The sequence below is a fragment of the Sus scrofa genome, chromosome 7, assembly GCF_000003025.6.
Source record: "Sus scrofa isolate TJ Tabasco breed Duroc chromosome 7, Sscrofa11.1, whole genome shotgun sequence".
NCBI lineage: Eukaryota > Metazoa > Chordata > Mammalia > Artiodactyla > Suidae > Sus > Sus scrofa.
The window spans coordinates 37,741,783-37,763,065 of NC_010449.5; the positions used below are offsets into that span (position 1 = coordinate 37,741,783).

General features: G+C 38.3%; 1 protein-coding gene across 8 annotated transcripts in view; it reads left to right on the top strand.

Annotated features, from left to right (window-relative positions):
- Window positions 1-21,283, top strand: part of UBR2 (ubiquitin protein ligase E3 component n-recognin 2) — a 129,494-nt gene that overhangs the window by 85,975 nt on the left and 22,236 nt on the right. For 3 of the 8 annotated variants that reach the window (XM_021098699.1, XM_021098700.1, XM_021098702.1), the window contains exons 25-36: window positions 723-877; window positions 2,872-2,974; window positions 5,961-6,070; window positions 6,175-6,255; window positions 6,567-6,745; window positions 7,216-7,415; window positions 9,416-9,509; window positions 10,910-11,071; window positions 13,069-13,172; window positions 13,873-13,951; window positions 17,272-17,420; window positions 17,773-17,828. In XM_021098699.1, coding sequence (XP_020954358.1) covers window positions 723-877; window positions 2,872-2,974; window positions 5,961-6,070; window positions 6,175-6,255; window positions 6,567-6,745; window positions 7,216-7,415; window positions 9,416-9,509; window positions 10,910-11,071; window positions 13,069-13,172; window positions 13,873-13,951; window positions 17,272-17,420; window positions 17,773-17,828 — 1,472 coding nt within the window. Of the gene's footprint in view, window positions 1-722; window positions 880-2,871; window positions 2,975-5,960; window positions 6,071-6,174; window positions 6,256-6,566; window positions 6,746-7,215; window positions 7,416-9,415; window positions 9,510-10,909; window positions 11,072-13,068; window positions 13,173-13,872; window positions 13,952-17,271; window positions 17,421-17,772; window positions 17,829-21,283 lie in introns of those variants that run through there. The other 5 variants (XM_021098701.1, XR_002345723.1, XR_002345724.1 and 2 more) reach the window with 5 other exon arrangements.

A 21,283-nucleotide genomic window follows, 5' to 3' on the forward strand; every position in this document is an offset into this window, starting at 1 on the left:
GTTAGGGGTCAAATCAGAGCTATAGCTGCCAAGCCTGTACCACAGCCACAGCCATGCCCGATCTGAAGCCACATTTTCGACCTGCACCACAGCTTACGGCAGTGCCGGATCCTTAACCCACTGATGAAGGGCAGGAATTGAACCCACATCCTCATGGATACTAGTTGGATTCCTTACTGCTGAGCCACAATGGGAACTCCTCCCATGTTATGATGATCCTGATGAAGATTTAAATATAAGCATTTTGAGTGAACATTTAAAGGATTAATAAATATGCCAAAATAGATGGTCTCTACTGAGTTAAGGGTTTTATCTCAAATCTTAAGACTTTCTAGGGAAAAGAAAGGCCTTTCCTTTGTACTACTGATATTTATGATAGTTGTTTTTAAGCATTTGGCTATCCTTGGCTACGAAAAGTATATAATAAAGGGGTAGTTTTTTGGGTGTTTTTATTTTGTTTGTTTTGTTTTTTAGGGCCACACTTGTGGCATATGAAAGTTCCCAGGCTGCAACCGCCGGCTTACACGCAGCCATGACAGCATGGGATCTGTGACGTACACCACAGCTCAGGGCAACACTGGATCCTTAACCCACTGAGTGAGGCCAGGGATCAAACCTGCATCTTCATAGATACTAGTTGGGTTCATAACCCTCTGAGCCACAATGGGAATTACTGGTTGTTTTTTTTAAAGCATGTTCTACAAAAATAACTTTATTTTCAGCACTTCCTCCTCCAGTTTTGCCTCCATTCTGCCCTCTGTTTGCAAGTCTGGTGAACATTTTACAGTCAGATGTCATGTTGTTGATCATGAGGACAATATTGCAGTGGACTGTAGAACATAGTGGATATGCCTGGTCGGAGTCCATGCTGCAAAGGGTAAGTTTGAAGATATTTATTACTTGTATTTTAGTGGTCTTGTAGTAAACACCAGAATACAAAATACAGTTCAGTATCTGTACTCAGGAAACTTGGGATAAAATAGAGTGTTATCTTAACTTGAAACATAGTATTTTGTTACTGTTTTTTGTGTCTGACAATAAAAGTGAGAGCCTGTCAGATTTTTTTATACCAAGTGGTTGTGATTACCTCGGTCCTTTTGGCAGATCTGCCTCTCATTGATTGGTCCTTACATGTCTTTGTTTATGCAGTAGTCTGACATTTGTTTAATGTGTTATCTTTGCATTTGTTTTTCATTTATTTCTCTTTAGAAACCTGTGAGTTCATTATATTTTACAGTTGAGGAAATTGAAACCTAGAGACTTATAGTCTTACAGCTAGTAAGTGCCAAGTCTAAAAGCTTGTTTATATTTAACATTGTAGTTTTAATGTAGGTCATTCATAAATTATTGTCTCATTAAATTCACGTAATACCCCATGAGTAAATAGTTTTTCCATTGTATAGATGAGGATGGCAAGTTTCAGTGAGATTCAGTTAACTTGTCCATGTCACCCAGCTAGTAAGTAACGTAATAAATTCCATGCTAGGCACTTTTCTATACCATATTTTTAACTCTAAATACTCTAGAGGGAAGCTGGGGTGTGTGTTTTTTTATTTGTTTGTTTGTTTGTTTTCCATTTTAAAGATGATGAAATTAGGCTCAGACAGATTCCCTCAAGGCATGTAGCTTGAAAGCTGTGAAGCCAGAATTCAGATGAAAGTTAGCCTTCCTTCAAAGCTCCTGTTCCTCCCATTGTCTCAGTAGGCTCAAGTATCTCCTTGGCTAAGATATTTGTATATGTATAACCCCCCCTATTTATGAACATGCACTTAAAATGTAAAAGCATGGAGTTGTGGTATATTAGAGACCATCAGTATTATATGAGCAAAAGATTTGTGGGAAATGATAGAGAAAAAAGTGAATATTATTTATCTTATATATACATTTGCTGTATGTCATTCAGGCTAACTTGGTTCTCCTAAGTCTCATTGACAATCATAAGAGCCCTGTGTGTAGGGAAAGATACAGAGATGCCGCATATACATCTCTTGCAAAAATTGGGGATCACAGATTCCCTGTTGTGGCACAGCAGAAACGAATCCAACTAGTAACCATGAGGTTGTGGATTTGATCCCTGGCTTCGCTCAGTGGGTTAAGGATCCGGCATTGCCGTGAGCTGTGGTGTAGGTCGCAGACTCTACTCGGATCCTACATTGCTGTGGCTGTGGTGTAGGCCAGTGGCTATAGCTCTGATTCAGCCCGTAGCCTAGGAACCTCCATAGGCTGTGGGTTCGGCCCTAAAAAGCAAAAAAAAAAAAAAAAAAAAAAAAAATTGGGGAGCAGGATAAAGAACAATAAAAGTACATATAGACTCAGTGTACTTATACATTTTCTTAGACATCTAGTAAGGAGTTTTTTTGTGAGATATGCTGAACATCTTTATAAGTGATATGGCATTAGAGATAAAAGTGTATCTCCTTCTGAGATGATCAAGATCAAATCCTTAGAGAAATTTTACTAAGAGTGTTATAGATTAGGTAATTACATAATAGAAGTTTACAGCTCTAATTATTTAGCCACTGATTCTTAGAATCAGTGATTTTTTAAGGGATGAAGTAAAACTGAAAATTATATGAATGGCTGGTCATAGCTGTTAGTAATTTTAACTTATCCTCACAATTTGCAGTTGAATTTTCTTCTTAACTAAAATAAATTTTTCATTTCCTTACTTAGAATTCTTTTTTAGAAAAAGAACTTTAGAGTTTGGATTTAGTAAAAAATTAGTACTTTGAATTATTTTTCATTACACTTAAATTAGTCTTTAATCATTTGGTTTACCTGTTTTCAATAGTAAATTATTTTTTGTTAGTTCTTATGAAAATATGTACTTGATTTGTGTTTCACTAAAAGTTACAAAGCATTATATTTTAGGTGTTACATTTAATTGGAATGGCACTGCAAGAAGAAAAACAGCATTTAGAGAATGTCATGGAGGAGCATGTGGTGACGTTTACCTTCACTCAGAAGATTTCCAGTATGTATACAGTTTTTACTAAACTCAACATAGCAGTGCTTTTAAAATGTAATACAGCCTCTTTTATTTGATCATATAGGTTTTAAATAGATTATGTTGATCCCAAATTTCTGGGGCTATCTATATTCTCCAGTGTATTCAAGGTACTATATCAGATTTTGATACATTTTTATAAAAATTCTTAAGAGCCTGCACATACTTTAAAAACATAAATTTTTTCTTTTTTTTTTTTTGTCTTTTTGCTATTTCTTTGGGCCACTCCCGCGGCATATGGAGGTTCCCAGGCTAGGGGTCGAATCGGAGCTGTAGTCTCCGGCCTACGCCAGAGCCACAGCAACTCGGGATCCGAGCCGCGTCTGCAACCTACACCACAGCTCACGGCAACGCCAGATCGTTAACCCACTGAGCAAGGGCAGGGACCGAACCCGCAACCTCATGGTTCCTAGTTGGATTCGTCAACCACTGCACCACAACGGGAACTCCTAAACTCTATATTTTTAAAACACGAAATATTTTATTTAGGATTTAATTTTTAAATTGTTGCTATTATCTTATAAAAACATAATGAAAATAAGAAAATTAGCTGTGGGGATTAGATTATCATTTTATATAAAGTAATATAACTTTTTTTGTTGTTCTTTTTGTCTTTTTAGGGCCACATTGCTGCATACGGAAGTTGCCAGGCTAGGGGTCCAATCGGAGCTGTAGCCACTGGCCTATGCCACAGCGACAGCAACGCAGGATCCAAGCCGCATCTGTGACTACACCACAGCTCATGGCAACACTGGATCCTTAACCCACTGAGCAAGGCCAGAGATGGAGCCCGAGTCGTCATGGATGCTGGTCGGGTTCACTAACCGCTGAGCCATAATGGGAGTCCAAGTAATGTGGCTTTTATTAGAAGGCTAAGGAAATGTTTTTTCTAGCTTTTTATTATAAACATTTCAAACATACAGACAAGTTGGAAGAGCTGTAAACATCTGTATACGTACCACTGGGATTCAGTAGTTAGTGTGTTGCTGTATTAGCTTTATAATTTGCACACTTTTTTGAACCATTTGTTTTAGATGTCATAATATTTCACCTCTAAAGAAAAGCTTTTCCTTTATTAATTTTCAGAATAAGCAACTGGTTTAATGGTTACCTGCAGTAGTGGCAACTGTGAATCTCTTAGGGTTTTTTTGTGGGTTATTGGAGGGTTTTTTTTTGTCTTTTTGCCTTTACTAGGGCCACACCTGGGGCGTATGGAGGTTCCCAGGCTAGGTGTCTAATCGGAGCTGTAGCCGCTGGCCTACACCAGAGTCACAGCAACACAGGATCTGAGCCACGTCTGCAACCTACACCACAGCTCACGGCAACACCAGATCTTAAACAGTGAGGCCAGGGATTGAACCTGCAACCTCATAGTTCCTAGTCGGATTCGTTAACCACTGAGCCACAACAGGAATTCCAGTCGTTTTGGTTTTTTGTTTGTTTGTTTGTTTTTTGTTTTTGTTTTTTTGATCTTTTTTGTTGTTGTTGTTGCTATTTCTTGGGCCGCTTCCGCGGCATATGGAGGTTCCCAGGCTAGGGGTTGAATCGGAGCTGTAGCCACGCCGGATCGTTAACCCACTGAGCAAGGGCAGGAACCGAACCCGCAACCCCATGGTTCCTAGTCGGATTCGTTAACCACCGCGCCATGACGGGAACTCCTCGTTTTGTTTTTTTAATGCTACTCATGGGTTTTTATTCAGTGTTTTATATTCAAGTATAATCAATATTGCTTTTGTGATGCTCAAGGTATTCCAGTTTTGGTCATTGGAAGTCTGTCCAATTGGCTCTGTGTCCTTTTGACCCAACCCCATTAGTATTTGAGCACCACCTTGCTTTCTGGCACAAAAGGTGTCCCAGATTCATCTTGTACTTTCCCTGCTCCAGACCTGCTCTTGTCAATTTGCCGAGGTGCTTAAATGAATTTATAGTGATATAATAGGAGTTTATGAATTCCTTGATTGCAAAGGATTACTTTTTATAACTTTCCATGCTCTTTTCTCTGCCAGTATTTCTTTCTATGGATTAACATTGTATATTGGAGTCATAGCCCTAATCCATAGGCACAGAATTTTAGATCTGAAAGAGTATTAAAAATCACATAGTTTAGGAATTCTCACTGTGGCACAGTGGGTTAAGAAATTTGATTGCAGCAGCTTGAGTCACTGGAGGTGCGGGTTCAATCCCCAGCCTGATGCAGCGGGTTAAAGGAGCTGGCTTCGTCACAGTTGTGATGTAAGTCATAGCTGTGGCTCAGATCCAATCCCTGGCCTGGGAACTTCTTATACTGCAGGTGTGGTCATTCAAAAACAACGACGACAAAAAAAAAAAAAAAAAAAAAAAAAAAAAAAAAAAAGCACCAAATAATTCAATCTTTTCCCCGCTTAAGAAAGAGGAACATTTTGCTAGAACGGCAACAAAATCAGGAAAATTAATCATTGGAAATTTATGACTATAAAAATAAATTAACTAATATTGGATTAAATGTACTCTTGAGAATATGGTATCTTTTTCTCAAGATAAATAATTTTTAGAGGAAGAAATTTGTTTTATTTTGAACCTAGATTTTTAGTAAAGGTCAAAACAAATAGGTATATGTATATACACAAGGACTCCTGTAATCCTAATTCATTTTCTTAGACTTGTAAAATCTGGTAGACCTTTCAGCTAGATTTTTTTTTAATCTTGCTAGACACTATGCTAAAATAATTATGTGGTATAAGAGTTCGGTTTTGAATAATCAAAGAATTCTAGTTGTATACAGCTTGTTTGTAAAATACAAATATGTTACATTTTGAGAAATACTGAAAATTTCTGAGTTGTATTCAAATGGTGGGAAAATGATGTTATACGCATCTTTGTGTGTCTTCCTGTGTATGGTCATAAGCACTGTGTAGTCTTAGCTGCTGTTAGTGTTTTTTCTTCCACCTTAGAAGTCTTTTTTCTTCCGCCTTAGAACCTGGTGAAGCACCAAACAACTCTCCTAGCATACTGGCTATGCTAGAAACACTGCAAAATGCTCCCTACCTAGAAGTCCACAAAGACATGATTAGGTGGATATTAAAGGTAAAATTTCCTGCATTACTCTGCTTTTTGTGAGAAACAGTAAATTGTTTTTGAATTTTTATGATGTTTCATAGCTTCAGAATAACTGATACTTTTTTCCATAGACTTTTAATGCTATTAAGAAGATAAGGGAGAGTTCATCCACCAGTCCAGTGGCAGAGACAGAAGGAACCATAATGGAGGAGGTATAAGATATAAAGTGTGAAAATACTGAAAAATTGTAGCAAGCTGACTATAAAAAATTAAATTTATCTGGGGTGATTGGTAGTTGATACTATTCATAAATGTAAATCCACTATGTGTTTATTTTTGTGACAATCTTTTTTGGTCTTTTTTTTTTTTCTTAACATGTCAGGTTAAGAAACTTTTCTCTTGTTTAGATAAGTGAGACTATAGAATAACTTTGAATTACTCTTCACAATAAAGATATTTCTGCTTTGGGAGGAAAGGGTGCCTTTAGCCTATAATGGTCTAATTCAGTGAAGCATAATTTCAGAGTTCAAGAGACAAAGACAAAGCGGAGAGAAAGAGAAAAGCCGAGATTGCTAGACTGCGCAGAGAAAAGATTATGGCCCAGATGTCTGAGATGCAGCGGCACTTTATTGATGAGAACAAAGAGCTCTTTCAGCAGACGTTAGATCTGGATACCTCTCTCTCTGCTGTTCTTGATAATAGGTAAACAATAATCACAGTTTTTGAAACTCTTGACCAGTGGTTCTCAACTGAGGAAGATGTTGCTTTTTTATTCTTTATAAGTACACTTAATCCTAAAGTAATTTAGAAGAGTTGATAGATAAATTTTGTGACCTTGTAGATAGAGGAGTTAATCTTGGAAATCTGAATATATTAGCATACGTTTATGAGCATATTTCTGACTATAGCTCGGATAATTCGTGTGTAAGTTATAGACATTCATAAAAGAATGAGTACACTAGGGTCACTTAACTTAGTGTCTAGCTTGTGTGTTGCATATTGGATTGCTGTGTGGATTGAAGGCCATGGTTTTGATACATGAGAGACTCATGTCTTTCAAATCATCATCAAAACCATGGGTTTAAATATGTGCATACCTAGAGTCTACTATTTTATGATTCTGTAGAAACTTCTTAGGCTTATTAACTATACTCATAACCTTTTTATTGCAGCCCCGTGGTTTCAGATATGACTCTTACAGCACTGGGCCCAGGACAAACCCAGGTCCCTGAACAGAGACAATTCGTCACTTGTATATTGTGTCAAGAAGAGCAAGAGGTGAAGGTGGAAAGCCGGGCAATGGTCCTGGCAGCATTTGTTCAGAGATCAACTGTACTATCAAAAGACAGAAGTAAATTCATTCAAAATCCAGGTGAGTCGTAGCTAGATCCTTATCCTCCCTATTAATAATGACTGCCACTTAGTATGATAGGTGATATACAGAGATTTTATTAATCTAATCATAACTCTATAGGCATGGCGGTATCTTGGGCAGGAATTCCTCACTTGCAAGATGTGCAGACTCTCTAGGAGTATCATGCCTGAATTACACAGCTGATAAATAGCAGGGATTCAGAGGAGAGCTGTTCTTGTGGTACAACATTAACATACTTTGGTGCTTAACATTCTTTCCCATTTTTCAGGACACTTGTAAAGTCCTGGTAATTAGTTGAATACTGAAATAACAATAATTATTTTGTCTCATGGATAGATCCAGGGTGGAATCTCTTAGGAGTAGTGATGTGAGGTACCCTTGTGAGAAGCAGTTCTTGGGCCTCATTTGGGTTATTAAGATAGAGATTACTACGCAGTGTAGGACATTATTCAAGAGAATCTTGGGATCCACATATATTGAATGGTAGGGAAAGAAGCAGGGTTGGATAAAGGAAGAAGTTGAACTATGATGCAGTCCTCAAAGACCCTAGAAAACCCCATGGGAGCTCTGGATCTGTATGGCCCTTCAAAGGTATCCTGAGTTGGGGCAAGGGGGGCTGGGTCTTTACACCTTGATACTGATCAATGACTGGTTGGGGGCCACCTCTGGAAAAGACTTGTGACCTTGAGCAAAACAGTATGACCCTGAGCAAAGTCCCTTAAAAGGGGATAACAGTCGAGTGCCCTCTTCTAACAGCTTGAGGGAGTCATTCATGCCTGTAGGGACATCTGGCCTGCACATTTGTGTGTCCTCCACAGATACTTTAATGTTTCTATTCTTATACTTGTGTATGTGTGTATATGCCTCCATGATACCAGTAAACTTCTTAAGAGTAGGAACTGTGTCTTAACTTCCAAAACAGTCATTTAGCCAGTGCCTCTCACATCATATGACTGAAAAGAGGTTTGAGAGCCTAGCTGATAAGATTGCTTTTCTGTAAAAGGAAAGTTCTCACAAGTGTGGCTCTCAAGCAGCCTTGTTAAGAAAGATTGGTCTGCTTCATCTTAAGAATTGATCATTTGAACTAGGCAACTTACAAATCTCATTCCAGGCTGAAGATGAAAGTCACCAATTGTATTTAATTTGTTACCTTCTTGGAAAAACGGGCCGGCTATAAGTGATGTTATTTAAGTGCTTTCACACTTTATATCATAAAAGATTTTCTTTACACTGTGAAATTTGCAATGTTTTAGTATATAAAGCAAATTAAAACTTGACTAGTTTAATGTTAAGGAATTTCTAAGATTACACTAATTTATTAGAGAATTCCAGGAATTCCCAGAAAAGCCAGTTACCCACTTTGTCTTTTTTTCATCTCCTTTGAATATAAAAACTTAATACCAGAGCAGAAGACTGTCCGCATTGCCCCCTTTTTTCCTACTTTGGTCCAGGCTGCCCTCCTGGATCTTTTGTTGCAGCTTTGACTCTGGTACAGTAATTGGGACTGTTCTCTGCATGAGTGTTTTTAGGAAGAATCTCCTCTAGGGAGCGCTCCACTACTGCCTGCCAGGACACCTTTTTTGTTAAGAGATCATTGTGACCCAGCTACCCTGAAGGTATTAAAGGCAGCTCCACAAAGACTATCCCTTTTACCACGGACTCAGGGCATTTGAGGGGAATAGGAGTCTCTCAGTGCCCCGAAAATGTGAAATGTTCAGAAGATTAGATCTACTTAAATAGGGGATTCCAATTTCAGTTAACAATTCAGGGATGTTTCATTAATTTGCTCAGGATAATGAAAATTAGGGTCCTGTATTCTAAATAGTCCAGGGTCTTGCATAAATTATTGGTATCTCGAGTAAAAGGAATAAACTAGCATTTCACGTGAAGTTTACAAGCCTTTATCAAGGATTTCACAATTTAAAGTTATATGTTTATTATTATAAAAATATTAAATGCTTGGTTTTTCATTTTGTTTTTTGTTTTTTATAATGCAGAAAAGTATGATCCATTATTCATGCACCCTGATCTGTCTTGTGGAACACATACCAGTAGCTGTGGGCACATTATGCATGCACATTGTTGGCAAAGGTAATTTATATTCTTTTTTTTTTTTTTTTTTTGTCTTTTTTTGCTATTTCTTGGACCGCTCCTGCGGCATATGGAGGTTCCCAGGCTAGGGGTTGAATCGGAGCTGTAGCCACCGGCCTACGCCAGAGCCACAGCAACGCAGGATCCGAGCCACGTCTGCAACCTACACCACAGCTCACGGCAACGCCGGATCCTTAACCCACTGAGCAAGGGCAGGAACCAAACCCGCAACCTCATGGTTCCTAGTTGGATTCGTTAACCACTGCGCCACGATGGGAACTCCTAATTTATATTCTTAATGTTAGTCAAGAGAAGTTTATCCAAAGACTCAAAATTAAATTTTTTGATAAAGACAATTCTATTCTAGAAAAAGGGAGAAAGAACTAAAAATATTGAGGACTAAAACCCCATATTAGAGCCAAATAAATAATTAAAATTAATTTATCCTTTAAATGTAAAGGAGTGACTTAGAAACTTCATAGTATAGCAAATATATTTTTTTATTGTGAGGATCTGTATTAGCTAAAACAGACTGGATTAAGAAAAGGATTTTTTCAGGGTAAACCCTAGTAGACTGTCCAGGGTGAACCTGGATGCTAGCACTTGCTTGGTTACTTCCCGAGATTGTCATGGCTCCCTAAGCCATGGAATAACTTGACACTTACTCTGCTTTGGTGCTTTCTATGCTTTTGCAAAACCGACAAACCAGCGCTGTTATTCTAGCACTCAGCTCATTGAGTTGTCATGAACTGCCCCTAGTAAGTAGATGTGAGCACTGGGCTTAAAAAACACACTACTCTGTGAATGCTTGTTTGGAAGACACTCTTCTTTTGATTTTCCTGTTTTAGAACTCTTTTTTTTGGGGGGGGGGGTTCTTTTCAGGGCCATACCTGCTGCATATGGAAGTTCCCAGGTAGGAGTTGAATTGGAGCTGCAGCTGAGGCCACAGCCACAGCAACACAGATCCAAACTGCATCTGAGACCTATGCCACAGCTTGCAGCCAGGCCAGATCCTTAACCCACTTCGTGAGGCCAGGGATTGAACCCATAGCCTCACGGAAACCATGTTGGGTCCTTAACCTGCTGAGCCACAATGGGAACTCCCTGTTTTAGAACTCTTAACCCATTTTGGTAATTACAGCAACTCAAAATTAAAGTATCAGTGTTAAAAAAAGTTCAGATCATTTTTAAGTTTCAGTTTTTAGTACACCAGAAACTAATACAACATTGTATATCAACTGTATACTTCAATAAAATAAAATTTTTAAAAAATAAATTTTTTAAAGATTTAATTTTTAGATTATTTATGGGAACAATTTATTTAAAATGTTGAAGCTTATGGTTCTCTTTGAAAAAAATTACCGTTGTTTTTTGATACCTCATGTTCTCTAATTGTAAAGGTATTTTGATTCCGTTCAAGCTAAAGAACAGCGAAGGCAACAGAGATTACGCTTACATACAAGTTATGATGTAGAAAATGGAGAATTCCTTTGTCCTCTTTGTGAATGCTTGAGTAATACTGTTATTCCTCTGCTGCTTCCTCCAAGAAATATTTTTAATAGGTAAGTTCTGACTCATAAAACCTTTATATCAAAGAAATAGTCTCCTTTGAAGATAACAAAATAATAAACCAGGGCAGGGTAGGGATATCATTCTAGGTAGTTGCATAATGTTTTCCAAATACTTTCCAAACTTTTTATTTAGTTATTTCTTCTAGCAGACCGGTGAGATACGATTTTGGTTTTTAGAAAGGAACAGGTCAAAGTTTAATAGTTTCTTGGTTACCTATGAACACTATAAAGGATATAAAGTTGCCATATGTTCATGAAAACTGTCTCCGTTATTTATAAGACCCCAATTTATTTTTTTTTAATTTTATTTACTTATTTATTTATTTTGTCTTTTTAGGGCCACACTCGTGGTATATGGAGGTTCCCAGGCTAGGGGTCAAATCAGAACTGTAGTCGCTGGCCTAGCCACAGCCACGGCAACTCGGGATCTGAACCATGTCTGCAGCTCACAGCAACACCAGATCCTTAACCCACTGAGTGAGGCCAGGAATCAAACCCATGACCTCATGGATACTAGTTGGGTTTGCTACCACTGAGCCACTGTGGGAACTCTCTAAGACCCCACTTTAAATAGCTCCCTCATACTTTTCAAGAGATTCTGAGTAAATTGGAGGAAGGACAGCTCAAACTAATTTTTATTGAACATACTAACAATTAAATGTAATTTTTTTTGATAATTTACTAGCCAATTCAGAGCTAGGCCAAAATTCTGTGATAATTAATATAGGAAAAGAATCTAAAAAAGGATGGATATGTGTATACATAGAACTGAATAACTTTGTTGTATAGTAGAAATTAACAAACCTGACCCCCTTGCTGTACAGTGGGAAAATAAAAAAAAGAAAAGAAAAAAAAGAAATTAACAACATTATAAATCACCTACACTTCAACAAAACTTTTAAAAAATGGGGAAAAAAAGAATTGGGCCAAAAATGAAAATCTGTTAGTGTAGTTAAGATGCAAAATTTTTGTCATTTCATAATTTTTAAGGTGCTTTTACTTAATAGGAGTATTTTACATACTCGTTTCAAATACAAATTTGATAGTGTCTTCTACTGAAACTTGACCTTTATTTCTCAGTTTAGAATTATGATATCTATCTGACATTCACAAATACTGATTTAAGTTTTATGAAAATGAATCATCTGTTTATTTCTGTGCTACCATTTGGGTTTAATTCAAAGCAGAGTCAGTTTTCTTCTCTTCAGTTTTCAGAGTTCAAACTATGGTATCAGTCTGCTACCATAAAATGTTCTTAAAATACCATTAGATATGCATGCAAGTTCCTGCTTTTTAATCGTAAAAGAATATCATGGTGCTGACCTAAATCTGCATTTGAGGTGATAAAGAAATTAGTCGTTATGAGGTTAAGATTCACTGCATGTGAAGAGAAAAAAATCACTTTTTGGTTCATGTTTTGTTTATTTTCCCATGAGTCAGTTATGGCACAGTTGTTAAGAACACAGGCTTTGGAGTCTGATATAGCTGGGTTTGAATGCCAGATCTGTCCCATATGTGGCCTTAGACAAGTTACATGGCTCTAAACCTCAGTTTCCTCATCTGTAAAATGGGGACAATAATATATCCTATTTCAAAAGATTTTAGAGGATTAAATCTAGTACTGTAAAATGCTTTACTAAGTGCTTGCAGCATAATAAGCATTCAGTAAATAGTGTCAAGATGTGGTGATTGTGATATTTAAGAAATACTAGCAAATTCCAGGACTGAAAAAGTGAAATTTTTGACAAATATTCAGTTTGATGCTAATAATTGTTAGTATCATACTGACAAATAATGTAAATTATATATTTTCATTTCCATTGGCAAATATCTATTCTGACTTTTTTAAAAGCAACAAATTTTCCCCTAGCTTTTTTTTTTAACATTTGAAGTATGTTTAAAATATGCCCGTGATCATTTAAGTAGTCTTTTTGTATCTTAAATTAAGCAACAACAGAATACTAAACACTCTCTATAATCTTTTCTAGCAGGTTAAATTTTTCAGACCAACCAAATCTGACTCAGTGGATTAGAACAATATCTCAGCAAATAAAAGCATTACAGGTTCTTAGGAAAGAAGAAAGTACTCCTAGTAAGTTCTGATAACCTGCTTTCATTTTTCCCTAACGTCTGAGACCATTGAAAAATATAGTTCCAGAAGAAATTGTTTTGAAATATTTTAAAAGTGAAACTTCTCATTTTAAAATTTGACTTAATCTAATTTTCTTTGTCTTAATGAACTAAATTTAATCTACCACATTACTCCTTATTCCTTGAAAACACACAAGCTCATGTGAAGTTTGTAATAAACACTTCTCACTTATTCCCCCATTTTATTGAAGAGCTTCTGGGGGTGGGGGAGATGTAACTGAGTATTGAAGAGCTGGCTTTGTTCTCTGTGGGCTGACTCACTTTGTTGTTGGCATTACCAAGGGCTTCCCGAGTTTCATAGACATGCACTGCACTTATGACCTTGAGGGAAAGTGGTCTGAGCAGAACTTCTGTCATTGGTTTTTAAGGAAACAAAATAGCATACTCTTCCGTTTCTTACCTTCCCTGGCTCCGTATTAGTGACTGTACTATCAGGAGAAGCACAGGTGACTGAAGAAAGTGCCTAGGTCATCCAGAGAAGAGTATTTCTCATGCTTTGAATGTTAAACTGATTTTCAATAACGGGAATTTTTCTGTCATTTTTAATTTCTTTAACCTAAATTTTGAGTGAAATTTATGACTGAGATTTATAGAAATATTGTGGACTAAACGATAATAGTATGAAATGCTTGTTTCTGTAGATATTGCCTCATCAAAGAATTTAGAAAATATGGATGAATTGCAGCTCCCTGAAGGATTTAGGCCCAATTTTCATCCTAAGTGAGTATATTATTTTATTCCTGTTAAATTTGGCCACTTGAAATGAAAAGTTAGGTCAGCAGTTAGTAAGAGAATCACTTTTCAAGCTAGAGAGCAAAATGTTATAAGACATAGATCTTGAATTTGGACACTTAAGAATATTTATTGCAGGCATGTTGATAGAAGACTAAGAACTACCTGGCATGTTTAACTCTCACAAACCTCTCCAAGTCTGTGTTGCTGACTCCCTACTATACCCCGTTAGCTGTCTTTCCTTGACAGCACCTCATCACCTCTAAATCTAAGCAGCTCAGCTCCCCCACCAGATCCCATGCTTCCTTCTGACTTCAGTATTTCTATTTATGGCCTCACCAACTTCTTAGAATCCAGGATCAAAACCAGAGGGTTTTCAGACTTATTGTACCCCACAGCCAGTAAGTTACAAATTATAGCACAAAGCTGGACTGTTTTGTTCTGTTCCACCACCACGGCTTATTAGCTGTGCAACTTTGTACAAATTGCTTGACCTCTCTGTATCTCACTCAGTTTCCTCATCTAGAAAGGTAAGATAATAGTATCAACCCCATAAGTATTACAAAGATAAAGTGACATGATACATTTAAGTTACCTGCAAGTTGTTCCTGGCACATACTAAACAACTCAATAAAAATTGTATTGGAAGGCTTAAGCAGAAAAAAATCACTCCTATGCCTCCTACATTTCCCCTCCCCATCCCCAGTCCTGTCATTTTGTTTTTTCTGTTATTTACTTTCATTATTTGTAGTTAAAATACTTAATCAACTATGTCTTGATTTTTTTTTTTCTCTTTTTTTCTTTTTAGTCTTTTGGCTGTGCCTGCTTCATGTGGAAGTTCCCAGCCCAGGGTCTAACCTGTGCCACAGCAGTGATAATGCCAAATCCTTAACTTTAAGCTGGGCCACCAGGGAACACCTTCTTCATTTTTTTAAACAGTGGCTTTATGTTGACTAGTAACTTAGGATTCAATTTTTACCTCTACCCTGTTCATTACTACTCACCAGTCGCCCTATAGAGGTATTTCACAATTTATGGTTAAATCTTTTGTCAGCTTTTATTTTATTTGTTTTTTTTGTTTTGTTTTGTTTTGTTTTTCTTATTTGTCTTTTTAGGGTCACACCTGCAGCACATGGAGGTTCCCAGGCTAGGGGTCTAATCGGAGCTGTAGCTGTCGGCCTACACCAGAGCCACAGCAACAGGGATCTGAGCCGCATCTGCGACCTACACCACAGCTCACAGCAATGCCGGATCCTTAACCCACTGAGCAAGGCCAGGATCAAACCCACAACCTCATGGTTTCTAGTCGGATTCCTTTCCACTGCACCATGACGGAAACTCCTTTTGTCAACTTTTATATTGCAGTTGTTTCTGCTGATGAGTTGTGTGTTAAATTTTCTTTCTTGTACGATTTTGTCATTCCTATGGTTAATAATTATCTTATTTTTCCCGTGTACTTGTTTTTCTATGTGTGTAATACTTTCTTTCCCTTTTTTTTCCTTCCTAAATGCTGTGGTGGATCTGACAGATGCCTGGCAGTAGCTGTCAGTGCTCAGATCCATCAGATGATCTTTCCTGGACCCTTCTCCCACAGCCTCTGTCCTCCCACACCAATCAGGACAGGGCACAGCTGTCACCCTGAGACTTCCCCTGGCTGCATTCCTCTTATTTACTGGATCTTGTATCCTTCTCTTTCTTAATTTACTCCCTCATGTTGCATCCCTCAGCAAATTCCTAAGAGAAGGTGCCTGGATGTGCAGTTTTCCATGTCTGAAAATACATTTGTTGAATACATATGCTTGATGGACGGTTTGGTTACAGATTTATAGGTTAGAAGTCATTTCTCATCTAGATTTTGAAGATAGTATTTTACTAACATCTAGCACCCATTGAGAACTTATTACCATTCTGATTCCTGTTCCTTTATAACTTTATTACTTCTGGAAACTGTTGGGATTGTCTCATTAATCCCCAGTGTTTGAAATTTCTCTATAATGTTCCTTGGTATACAAATCTTTATTCATTCATTTTGCTGTTTTCAACAGGCTCTTTGAACCTGAACCTGAAGATTCATGTACTTCAGTTCTGGGTTTTTTTTTTTTTTTTTTTTTAGGTCTCCTTTAGGGCTACACCCACGGCATATGGAGGTTCCCAGGCTAGGGGTCTAATTGGAGCTGCTGCTGTTGGCCTACACCACAGCTCACGACAATGCTGGATCCTTTTTTTTTTTTTTGTCTTTTTGCTATTTCTTGGGCCTCTCCCGCAGCATATGGAGGTTCCCAGGCTAGGGGTTGAATCGGAGCTGTAGCCACCGGCCTACGCCAGAGCCGCAGCAACGCGGGATCTGAGCCATGTCTGCAACTTACACCACAGCTCACGGCAACGCCGGATCGTTAACCCACTGAGCAAGGGCAGGGACCGAACCTGCAACCTCATGGTTCCTAGTCAGATTCGTTAACCACTGCGCCACGACGGGAACTCCACAATGCTGGATCCTTAACCCACTGAGCGAGGCCAGGGATGGAACCCACAACCTCATGGTTCCTAGTCAGATTGATTTCCTCTGCACCACGTCTGGAACCCCAGTTCTTGGAATTTTTTATGTTGTTTCTTAGATAATTTTCTCCTCTTGGTTTTTCTTTTCTTTGAGGTAGTCCTACTTTTAGCTCAGTTGGCCCTCTTGGACTGATCTTCTCATTTTTTGATAAGTTTGCCATTGCTACACCATCTCTGTTTTCCCTGAGTTTCTTTTTTCTGCTCATTTCTTTTGATGTTTCTTTGATTCCTTCCTTAAATGTTTATTGATCCTTGGGTGACTATTCAAGAATAAGGCACTATAAGCTCACTGGATACTTGGTGGACAGATTGGAGCTTGCTGACCTGTGTGCCTCAGAGTGAGGTGATCAGGCCCCTACCAGTCTTTCACATGGAACCCTGAAGTGTCAGTGTGTAAAAATGGCTTTTCCCAGAGGATTCTTCCCTGGAGAGACTAGAATCTATGGCAGTGGGTATTCATTGCTGATGTTGTCAAGCTGGGGGAAAGAGGTCCTGGTTTTCATGGTTCAGTATGTAGACTTCACCTAATACCTTGTTTTCAGGCCTGTGCTTCACTGCTGCCAAACCAGGTAGAGCATAACTCCTCTCAGGCTGGGACTGTTTGCATGTTTTTAATTCCCCCTTTTCTTACAGCTCTCTTTAGATCATTTAAGTGCTTCATTTCCAACCTAGAAAAGAGCGGTTAAGAAACCGAACCATTTGATTGATGGGAGCACATTGTTTTAAGCTAATGTTATACATGTTCACTTCAGGAACCCTTATTCTGAGAGCATAAAAGAAATGCTAACAACATTTGGAACCGCTACTTATAAAGTGGGATTAAAGGTTCATCCAAATGAAGAGGATCCCCGCGTGCCCATAATGTGCTGGGGTAGTTGTGCGTACACCATCCAAAGCATAGGTAAGAGGTTTAGAGTTGTATCTTTAATTTTGACATGAATTGTGTGTAGAATCCTGTATTTAAATGAGATGTTTAAAGTGGGCAGCAATATAAAGAAGTAAAGACTTTGAAGCAGGAAATATAATGTACTGACAAAATGTTAGACCGACAGTTTATAAATTAACCAAAGCAACAGAGAACTCATTTTAGTTGAGGGAATGTGTTTTCATTTTTACTTCTCATCCAGAGTTAATTCTTGTGAAATGACTTAGAGATTTCAAAACTTGAAAATATTGTGCATTCTACAGAATTTTTTTTTGCTTCTTTTAAAATTTGCACTAAAATGTACATCTTAACCATCTTTAATCTGCAGAAAGAATTTTAAGCGATGAAGACAAACCGTTATTTGGTCCTTTTCCTTGCAGACTGGTAAGTTATCAGTTTACTCAATTTGAGGAATGGTGGAGTAGAAATTAGGTTGTTCGGGTGCTTTTGTTAATCCAAAAAAACCTGGAAATGTTTAAGCAGAGGTTGACTCCTTTTGTGGTAAAAACCTCATTTTTTCATGATTTTTCTTTTAAATAGGGCTTAAGTGCATAAAAAGATGGGGGGGATTGAAAACAGAGTGCTTGTTCTTGAATTTTTAGTGCTATAATTGGAAACACAGAACAGAAATACCCTCTACCACATTTGAGTTAATGTCAAAACAAAGTACATTTAATGCCTAGAAAAGTGAAGGAAAATGCAGTTGAAGCTTGCTCACTTTTACAGTGTGTTTAGTGACAGATAGCATCATCTACTACCTACTGTTCAAACTTACAAGCATAAAAGTGCATGTAAGAGCAAAATTATGTAATTTTATTCATGTAAAATCACCTGGGGAGCTTTTAAAAATGCCTGGGCCCTGGAGTTCCCGTCGTGGCTTGGCGGTTAACAAATCCAACTAGCATCTATGAGGACGCATGCTCAATCCCTGGCCTCGCCCTGTGGGTTAAGAATCCAGCGTTGCTGTGAGCTGTGGTATAGGTTGCAGATGTGGCTCAGATCTTGCGTTGCTGTGGCTGTGGTGTAGGCCAGCGGCTACAGCTCTGATTCAGCCCCTAGCCTGGGAACCTCCATTTGCCGTGGGTATAGCCCTAAAAAGCAAAAAAAAAAAAAAAAAAAAAAGTCTAGGCCTTATTGTAGGTCAGTTAAATCAGAGTCTCTGGAGATGAGCCCCAGGTATTAATAGTTTTTTAAAGCTTCCCTTGGGTCCAGGATTGAGAACCACTTATATAAGAGCCTTAACTCTTTAGAGCTTTTTAAAAATAGAAATACCTGGGTCACTTTGTATTTAATAAATTGGAATATCGAGGAGTAGACCCTGGTATTAAAACTGCCCTGGGAATTTGGGAATTCCTATTGTGGTTTAGTCCATTAAGAACCCAGCTACTAGTATCCATGAGGATGTGGGTTCAATCCCTGGCCTCACTCAGTGGATTAAAGATGCGGCTTGGATCTGCAGTTGCTGTGACTGTGGCATAGGCCTCAGCTGCAGCTCGTTTCAGCCCCTAGACTGGGTACTTCCATACATGCTGTAGGTGCAGTCCTAAAAGAAAAAAGAACAAACAAAAAAAAAACCAGCCTTGAATTATATCTTTGTAGTAAATCAGCAGGATCACAGTTCACTGTAGTCTTGACTGTGATATATGACGCATAGGATAGGAGATGACTGTCAATGCTGTGATACTTTTTGCTACAGTAAATAAGAGTTGATAAGTATGTTGATAAGGCAATCACAAATGTATAGAACCAGAGTTCCTGTCGTGGCGCAGTGGTTAACGAATCCGACTAGGAACCATGAGGTTGCGGGTTCGGTCCCTGCCCTTGCTCAGTGGGTTAACGATCTGGCGTTGCCGTGAGCTGTGGTGTAGGTTGCAGACGCGGCTCAGATCCTGTGTTGCTGTGGCTGTTGGTGTAGGCCGGCGGCTAAAGCTCCGATTCGACCCCTAGCCTGGGAACCTCCATATGCCGCGGGAGCGGCCCAAGAAATAGCAAAAAGACAAAAAAAAAAAAAAAACAAATGTATAGAACCAAGTTTATTTTATCTGGTTTTAAATGTAATTCTTACACATTTTCTTGATTCTTTATACTTCACACTATCTCTTTGGCACAGTATTGACTCTTCATCTGTTTTTCTACTAATTCGATTTTGTGTGATCCAGTTTATATTGATAGTTAAACCAACCTTGCATTCTTGAAATAATCCCAACTTAGTCATGTAGAGTATCCTTTTTATATATCATTATATTTGGGGTTTTTTCCTATGCTCATGAGATTGGTCTCTTACTTTCATGTAATATTCTTTTTTTTTTTTCCCCCCACTGTACAGCAAGGGGATCAAGTTATCCTTACATGTATACATTACAATTACATTTTTTTTCCCCACCCTTTCTTCTGTTGCAACATGAGTATCTAGACAAAGTTCTCACTGCTATTAAGCAGGATCTCCTTGTAAATCTATTCTAAGTTGTGTCTGATAAGCCCAAGCTCCCGATCCCTCCCACTCCCTCCCCCTCCCATCAGGCAGCCACAAGTCTCTTCTCCAAGTCCATGATTTTCTTTTCTGAGGAGATGTTCATTTGTGCTGGATATTAGATTCCAGTTATAAGTGATATCATATGGTATTTGTCTTCGTCTTTCTGGCTCATTTCACTCAGGATGAGATTCTCTAGTTCCATCCATGTTGCTGCAAATGGCATTATGTCATTCTTTTTTATGGCTGAGTAGTATTCCATTGTGTATATAGACCACATCTTCCGAATCCAATCATCTGTCGATGGACATTTGGGTTGTTTCCATGTCTTGGCTATTGTGAATAGTGCTGCAATGAACATGCGGGTGCACGTGTCTCTTTTAAGTAGAGTTTTGTCCGGATAGATGCCCAAGAGTGGGATTGTGGGGTCATATGGAAGTTCTATGTATGGATTTCTAAGGTATCTCCAAACTGTTCTCCATAGTGGCTGTACCAGTTGACATTCCCACCAACAGTGCAGGAGGGTTCCCTTTTCTCCACAGCCCCTCCAGCACTTGTTATTTGTGGATTTATTAATGATGGCCATTCTGACTGGTGTGAGGTGATATCTCATGGTAGTTTTGATTTGCATTCCTCTTATAATCAGCGATGTTGAGCATTTTTTCATGTGTTTGCTGGCCATCTGTATATCTTCTTTGGAGAAATGTCTATTCAGGTCTTTTGCCCATTTTTCCATTGATTGATTGGCTTTTTTGCTGTTGGGTTGTATAAGTTGTTTATATATTCTAGAGATTAAGCCCTTGTCGGTTGCATCATTTGAAACTGTTTTCTCCCATTCTATCAGTTGTCTTTTTGTTTTCTTTTTGGTTTCCTTTGCTGTGCAAAAGCTTTTCAGTTTGATGAGGTCCCATGGGTTTATTTTTGCTCTGATTTCTATTGCTTTGGGAGACTGACCTGAGAAAATATTCATGATGTTGATGTCAGAGAGTGTTTTGCCTATGTTTTCTTCCAGGAATTTGATGGTGTCCTGTCGTATATTTAAGTCTTTCAGCCATTTGGAGTTTATTTTTGTGCATGGTGTGAGGGTGTGTTCTAGTTTCATTGCTTTGCATGCAGCTGTCCAGGTTTCCCAGCAATGCTTGCTGAGTAGACTTTCTTTTTCCCATTTTATGTTCTTGCCTCCCTTGTCAAAGATTAATTGACCATAGGTGTCAGGGTTTATTTCCGGTTCTCTATTCTGTTCCATTGGTCTGTCTGTCTGTTTTGATACCAGTACCACACTGTTTTGATGACTGTGGCTTTGTAGTATTTCTTGAAGTCTGGGAGAGTTATGCCTCCTGCTTGGTTTTTGTTTCTCAGGATTGCTTTG